Source organism: Pecten maximus, chromosome 14 (genome assembly GCF_902652985.1).
Source record: "Pecten maximus chromosome 14, xPecMax1.1, whole genome shotgun sequence".
Lineage (NCBI taxonomy): Eukaryota > Metazoa > Mollusca > Bivalvia > Pectinida > Pectinidae > Pecten > Pecten maximus.
The window spans coordinates 19982721-19991307 of record NC_047028.1 but is presented as its reverse complement, the minus strand read 5'-3'; the positions used below and the strand labels follow the sequence as shown (position 1 = coordinate 19991307).

General features: G+C 36.5%; 1 protein-coding gene across 1 annotated transcript; it reads right to left on the bottom strand.

Moving 5' to 3' along the window:
* Positions 1 to 1975: 1975 nt before the first annotated feature.
* LOC117341587 (sulfotransferase 1E1-like) lies at positions 1976 to 6880 on the bottom strand. Its single transcript, XM_033903440.1, has 6 exons — positions 6802 to 6880; positions 5896 to 6071; positions 4767 to 5078; positions 3657 to 3760; positions 3025 to 3199; positions 1976 to 2747 (listed from the first exon to the last, which is right to left on the bottom strand). Exons 2-6 carry the CDS (start codon positions 6065 to 6067, stop codon positions 2638 to 2640), a joined length of 873 nt encoding a protein of 290 aa, XP_033759331.1. The 5' UTR covers positions 6068 to 6071; positions 6802 to 6880; the 3' UTR covers positions 1976 to 2637.
* Positions 6881 to 8587: the final 1707 nt, after the last annotated feature.

The following is an 8587-nucleotide window of genomic DNA, read 5'->3' as shown; positions in this document are numbered from 1 at the left end:
TTGTTGCCTCTTAGATTACATATTGTACCACAGGTTTGAAAATTAATCAAATTTATAGTTATGAGGAAAACATCATAGCACAACCCGAATGATGTATATGACACACGGGCTGCTTCTTTAAATGATGAAAACAAAGAGTTTCTACAGGAAAAACCTGTTCCAAGACGATGGTAACTTCCATTTTGTCTAATGTCCGGACAATTTTCGGTAATAAGAAGACTAATATTCTAACCAACCATAGCTCGAAGTAACCATCATACTACTCGCATTTGTTCAGTATTGAAGTTTATAATCGCAGGCACCAACAGTCTGGCGGTGGTCTGGAACTGACTAGATCTGGAGTAGTGATGCAATTGAAATATTAGGACGTGTATTATCCACTTGTCGCACACGACATGAATCGCGTTGTAACGCATAACGAAGCCCGATTAAACCCCAATCAAACTCGGTCACGTTCCCATCACGTCCAACAAGGTCCTAGAAAAATCGGAGGACGTAGTGAGAACGCAATAAAACTCGACAAGGACGTTGCCATGGTCCCCATGGACGTGAACTTTGAACAGGATGCAGTAAGAACCTAATATGCATGAAGGATGGCATTGCCGTAGTGATGACGTAATCAAAACCTAATGGAGACTTCAGTAACACAGTAAAACCGAAGCGGAGACGGAAAAGTTTGTTGTTGTGTTGTCTCAACAATGCCTTTCCCAGTACGACCTCTACTATTGTACTGTGACAATGGTTCGTCCATGTCATGTTGTTGAAGACTACATAAGATTGTATTTGCGTTCAGGTTGTGCTAACTACGTTTATGACACGTCTACAGCAGGTTCTTTACTGCACCAATGCCACGTTCAACACCGATTAGAAGTCCTCATTTGAGTCTTTGCTGGGTTCGCCTTTGGCCAATATGATGGACTAATGACAGAAAAATCAACACGAAATACGAGAGCTGATTGATATGTTGTGGGCTTCATATTGAAGGATTTGGATTTTGCCGGGCATATTATTTTTCAACATCATCCCCTTCAGTATCCATAAACTTTTGCCAGCGGTGTTTAAGGGTCTGAATATTTCTTTTATAGAACTCCTTTTCTTGGTTGTTCAGAAAGTCATCCACTGCTTGTATGATGTCATCATCGGACTGAAAGTGGGCGACTGAAATAGCTGTTTTCAGTTTAGGAAATAGATGAAAGTCTGATTGAGCGAGATCATGTGAACAAGGCGGATGCTCAATCAATTTAAAGCCACAATCGTGAATGGCAGCCATTGCAATGACAGACTTGTGAACAGGAGCATTGTCATTATGGAAAAAGACTGCTTTAGTGAGTATTCCGCGGCGCTTCAGATTAATATGTTCCCGTATCGGCCTCAGAAGTGAAGCATAGTATGTGCCATGGATTGTTTGACAATTTTGGAGATAATCTATCAGCAGAATACCATATGCATCCACGAAACAGAGGCCATAACTTCCCCACTGATGGAACAGTCTTTGCCATCTTTGGCGGGGGAGAGCCATGGTGATTCCATTGTTTCGATTGTTGTTTGGCCTCTGGGGTAAAATGATGGACCCATGTTTCATCCAAAGGAACAAATCTCTGAAGATCCTCGGTCAGAATGGAATGTAGTCTTTCCGGTGAAATGCCAACTCTACTGGCTATATATCTTTCCGTGACTCGTCTGTCAGTCATACAAATATCATGAACTTTATTTACCATTTCTTGGGTTGCAACATTGACAGGCCTTCCAGGACGGGGGTCATCCTCAAGGCTGAGTCGGCTTAAATTCCGCCACCCACCGTTTCACTGTAGCATATGAAGGGACATATTTCCCTAGTGTTGCTACCATATCTTTATGGATATCCTTTATTAGGTGTTAAACATTTTTATGGAAATATTGGATCACTGTTTTTTCACCGATTTTGTCCATTTTGCAAAACCCGCTTGTCTTGTTTACTTTAGAGTGCTACCTCGTCGATTCAAACTAACCAAATGAGACCAGTCCTTGGGTACACGTCAGAGAATAGTAGGACTTAAAAAGAACATCATCGAGTACCTCCTTCAATACGAGGCTCATAGCATATCAATCGTCCATCGTAGTGTTTATTTGTAAGTGGATGCTGATTAATATCAAGATCCAGATCCAGAGGTGCGTGGCACATGTGGGTGCACGGGTAGAGAAATCTGTTTGGTTGAATATTAAATGAACGTAGTAAGAACGCATTGGGTGTGGTGCACATGTGATCATGTGGTATGGAATTAGTGTGATCGGGGTAGGAACTGGATAGGGACGTTATAAGGACGTTAAACCTGCATAATTGCCAAGATTGACCACGTCCCCGCTATGGTTTTTTTTTTTAATTTTCAGAATGTAGTGCGATCTACATGGTCTTCGTTTGAGTGTGATAGGGACTTGATAATTTAGCTAAAGTCATATATTGTTGTATACAACTCACAAGATGGGATTAACTAAACCTCCGATTAATGTGCATTTACAGGATCAATATCATTTCATTTTGGCGAAGAGCACCTTGATAGTCCTTTTTTGTCAGTTATTTCCCGTAATGACGATCACTACCAATAGAATGCTTCTGATCATAAACAGTGATAAGATTATTAATGTACAAAACTAGGTCTATCACGTGTATTGGAAAGTAAACTTCGAATCTTTCATTTCCTTCTGGTATGTTTCATCAAATTGTTCGTTTTGTGCCACCGTAAACCAATTCTTCCAGTCTCCAACTTCACCTGAAAATCAGTCAGAAAAAATATCCCAGATAGAAGTTAAAACATAAAATTGCATTTGATAGACGAGCTTCATTTACATCCATGTGATAAATAATATTTTTTTTTTTTTTATATATATATATAAAAAGATTAATGAATGGAGGTAAGCTATACAGGAAATACTGTGATCGTTGATGGAATATTGGCCTAGTGACCTTGACCTGTAGGAAGATAGATATGACCTTGATCTTTACTATTAGTTGTACTGAAACAAAGACTAGAAATCACGAGGAACTACCTTTCCTACATATAGGAGATGTACCATCCTTTGTGAGCGATTTCCAGGGGGCGCCAAATGTACCGCTATTCTTCATTTTCTTGAAGTCGCATTTCTCCACAATCTTCTCAAATAATTCAGGATTGTCTTCAACCCCAAGAAAACTTGCAATGTTCCGTACGCTTGTTAACAGGTCCTGTTGGGATAAATATTCATATAAATATACCAGACCACTCTATATACTGGATGGTTGAAGACAATAACGGATTATAGAGGTATCGCTATAGCCACTGATTTGATAAATGTACACAAAAATACAAAAGATTGTCAAAAAAAAAAAAAAAAAAAAGATAAAAACAAACGTAAATACAAATGAATAGTTAATTCAATATCCTCATAGTGCAATACACTGAGGGAGATAGTTAATCATATACAAACAGACAGTTCGTGACTGGTAACCATCTGACGGGGCTTCAAATCAACCAGCGACAAATATGAATCTCATAGCCAGAAAGACAACATCCCGTTGAAGAGATGACTTGTCGAATCGAAAAGATACTCTGACAGGATTTTAGTGACAAATCGTCTATTAGATAACATGAACTAAAATTGAATTAGACATGTTTAACTAAAAATCAAATCAGTAATAATACCCGTTTCATGTCTTCGTACTTCAGATACAATATCGACAAATTGTGTTGCTCCTGTAGTGCCGCCTCCCATTGTCGTGTATGTTCAAACCAAGACCCGTAAGGAACTAAAACAACACGAACAGAGGGTTAATGATAAAATAATGCCGGATTATAAACACATACAAATGTTTCGGTCTTTTAGGACTTCTCGGTTAATCTACAGACTGCAAGTATGGACACCTAGAGGGGCAGTTGTGATAGAATAATAGAATCTTACCCTACCTTGAGGGTGTGGCAGAGAAATCCCCAACCCTCAGGGTGATATTCTTGATTATCAAACACGAGGCTTTCTCAAGGTAGAGTGGTGATCATTGATCAATTTTCTCCCATCATGCTTTTTCTTTTTTTTTTTACCATTAATGTTCAAGTATTGTTCAAATAGCAGACAACGTGCGCAAAAAAGTAGTTCTAACTTCCGGTGCAGAATGCAAACACGTGCTATCTAAATCAAACCCCAGAGGTTAGCGGAGAAATCCTGAACAGGTAAAACGGGGATAATTCTGTGAATAATGGGAGAAAAGAAGATCGAATAATCTAATTAGGAAATTGCGACATTTTTCTTCGTAATTAGAAAAATGATTTCAGCGTGTATATTCTTAACTTTTCTTACACTTCTTAAAATTAACGACCCACGCTAATGATCTTGCTGCATGATTTGAATATAAATTTACGTTCTAATACAAATCGTGTATTCATTTAGCTTCTTCGTTATCACCCATGCACCAGTTCCAAATTTAGGACCTGCCATTACTGGGTTTACACGGTGGGGTGCCACAGAAGACATCGTCCGCTTATTGAAGCCTTTTGAAATTCAGACTTATTCTGCTTGTACAATTTTCTTTCTATCAGTCATATTACCCCAACCCCACAACACACCCAACCCCACAACACACCCAACCCTTATAGTTTCATCAGTTTCAAAATTCTATTTATGGTTTTGCAGAATGATTGGCACTTCTGTATTCTCTCCGAATTACCGAAATACTAATCGGAGCCCTGATACAAAATGCATTTTGTAGCAGGTTCATTTATAGATATTTAAATTCATGGTTACAAATGAATTATAGTGACCTTTTCCACTTGTAAAAAGAGGTAGAAATCCTTCAAATGTGCCATTGTAGCTGCCATCCACCATTTTCTTTAGGTGACAGTAGAACGACACGGAACAGTCCTTCGGGTTTCTGTTGATGTAAATTACACGGCATTTCTTACTGCATATTTCTGTGGGAAACTCTTGAAATAAAAAATGACTGACTAAAATTCTTGGTGACTTCATATCCTCGAAAGACGTCTCCCCTAGAGATCCTGACGTAGCGTATGACGTCATATAGTCCACCGTTCCGGTAAGTAGCATGTTGGTAATCTCGTATATCCAGTGTTTTCCTGTAAAAAAAATCTGAATAATTATTTTTCTTTAACGAATATACACTTAGAAAGTAGAGGGTATTACATGAGTTTCAATGTAAAATGGAATTTAATTTAAGTTAGTTTTGATATGGCACGAGCTTTTAGACCAGTAACAATAATTTTAAACGAGTTTTATCATATCCAGATATAATTAATACGAGTGTAAAATTATTTTTATCACATAAGTCATACATCTTTTGATTATTAGAAGAAGAAAAAAAGCGAAAACTCCAGATTCGCAAAATTAATTAAGCTCAACCGTATAAGTTTACCACTTCCAAAACAATACTTTGACTTTATTAAGACGTAATTATTCTTGACGTCATAATATCACACGAAGTTTACAATACACAATGTATAACTCCCTTGAGGTGGAAGATGAATTTCATTTTGTCATAAACACTTGTAACAAATTTCAGAATCTTAGAACTGAATATATAAAAAGATATTGGAAAAACGCTTCAGTTTTTAAGGCTATCCAGCTTCTAACTGTAAAGTATTTAATGAACTATGTGCATAAGATAAATATATTTTCGGATCAAATAAGGACTGCTTCAATATGTTTTGATTTGATATAATTGTATATTGTATGTATATCATAAGGGATTCATTCTCTATACATTATTCTGCATTGTATCTCTGCTGTACTTTTGCTCTGTTATACTATAATAGCTAGGCAATTGCCCTAAAGTTTTAGATAAATCTTGAAACGATACAATTTTGTGACATAGCCGTGGTAGTAGAGTCAAGTTATGTGATGAATATAAATAAATAGAGCTGTCTCAATTATTACCTGCTTTAGGATATGACGCTATGAAGACGTCATCTTCCCTAACTTTGATGGATTTGAACGTGTCCACTCGTGTTTTCAGATCTCCTTTAGAGAAGCCCGGGAACTGTATGCCCCCGTACGTGCGCATATTGAATGTCTCGCCATCTTTATCGGTAACCTGCACAGTCTCCATGACCCTGAAACGTCATTAAACATTGGTAGTCACGATCACGTGTTGTTTTGAGATTAATGTAGACTTTCCAGTCAGGTATATATTTCTATCCATTGTTATCTCATATGAATTAAAGACGAATTAATATCCAAAATCCATAACTTTAATATGCAAGTTTGAGGTAAACATGCAGATTACTGTTGTCCAACTGTGAATTTTATCTCGTATTTTAGTAAATTAGTTGATATGTGCAATGTGCATTTACGTAAACACACTAAATAAAGAAGAAAGTGAATAAATAAGTGTAACTCTATTTTGTACCTATAGTTACTGAACGTCTTAATTTTCTCTTAACCATTCAGGAATAGTAGTGATAACAAGATATTAAAGACGAATGAGCGACGCGCCCGTTTAATTTATTTTTGTCCTGACCTGAATTAAATGGCTGCAAAAAATAATAGTACAAGCATGTTTCATAAGGTTCATATCAATCGCTTAGCTAGGTGAAATGACCCTATATGATGTCCGAGTGGTCTTCGGATCTGACACGAATCGGGAACTGTCGGCACTAAACGAAAGTGTACGGAAAGTGCCGATGGTTCAGACTGCAATATACGTGTACACAAAGAAAGTAGGTCAAAATGAAATACATTTTTTTTTCCAGAAAAAAATAAATAAATGATGGCATATTGAAGGCACTTTTATAATGAACTCTCCTGACATTGTTGATTTTTAGTAGTGGAATAGGAACTTACTTCTTCGGAAAATCAGTAAAAAAAGCTAGACAGCGCCCCTTAGGTGTAGTAGTCTCCGTTATTTTTCACGTCAACAGTAACATATAGAGCCAAGCGGACATAGAGTTCCGGACCGGTGGTCATTTCATGAAAGCCCACAAAAATAACACTATAGGATTTGTTTTTCAATTATTCTACACTACCATCAAAGACGGCTGAATGACACGGGCAATAGTCCTTAATTAACTGTAAGATCATGGTCCACGAAATAGTTAACTTGGTGTGATTTTGAAGTGTTATATTATATCAAATAATTATAGTACTCTTTTGAGAGGAACTAATTAATGCAAACAACCATATAAGATTAATTACGTCAATATTGTAAAGTTCAATTTACCTGTACTTTTGGTGTATAGCCGCTACTCTAAAGTGGCATGTTGGATATTGTGCACCACTTTTCGTTATTATCCGTATAACCTGTCTTGCTTTTAATGCTACCTTTGTATGCATATTTTAGCTTAAATCATCCATATCTATATACAGTGGTGTCCTTTAGAACCCCACATCGGTATATATATAGATGTACACCCATCATACCTGCGTACTTACCGGAAACATATACAAGATCATACACTGTTTTCTATACACGCAGGACGACCATTTGCTGTCAGAACTCAGTCCGTAGTCTAGTCCTGTAATATAAAATTTATGAGGTTAATTCATATCGCGATTTATACGTTTATTATTGGATATTTACATTTTCGTTATTTGTTATTTTTAACTTTTATTACCGGATATTTAAAATTTTGTTACCTTCGAAATCTTATATTATTATAAGACTATAGCCCGACGTTGACACTTTCCTGACGACCATCTGTCAGAAATCGTCCGTCCGTCGTCCAGAGCTATACCTAATCGCAGCTTATTATATAATTATAATATAGACACGTAGATCAGCGATGCTGAAAAAATCCCCGTTATCGTCGTTTCCTGCATCCCGAAGTTTTACTCTTTCTGAAAATAAGTACATGTTGATAGATCTATACATGTAAAACACACGATCTGGGTCTTGTTTCATCAGCGTTTCTTAACCTAAAATTAAAGGACTACAGAGTTTAAGGGAAAATTTTAGTTAAGGAACCTTCCGTAATTTCAAATGTTTTCCCATGGACAATTTTAAGTGATATTGATGAAACCGATTCCTGTTACCTGTTGGAAGGAATAAAGTAGATATATTTGTATAGTAAAAACAGAACAAAGCAAAGCCAAGTATAAAAAACACAGGTTCAATTAATATAAGCTAGCTAGATAAAAGTTGAAAACTGGAATTTATTGTTAAGACGTCTTAATTATTAGATTGTATTGGTCTGCAACCTACAAAGAAAAGTTTCTTTAACCGCATTATTATTTACAAGTATAAAACTTCTTTTCGAAACGGTTAACGTAAAATCTGTACCATAATATAAATGAGTAATCATAGCCAAATTTGTCATTTCAAATGTTATACTAGTACGTCACTGAGTGTACTAATATACTTTATCATTATCATATTTTTTAAACAATTCGTTTGATTGTTTGATGTTTCGTTTTTGCCATTTTTGGCTCTAATTACCTTTAGTGTTACTGGGCAATTAAACAGAGGTCTGTAGGGGACATGTATTGCTTTAGCAATACCCAGTATGCTTGCTGTTTTTAACTACAAATCCCTGTGGTATTTAGGGTTCAGTATTATCTTCAGGTTCAGGTATTAGTACATGGGTTACAACATCTTCAGAGCGTAATGATACATAGAGACAATAACACACCC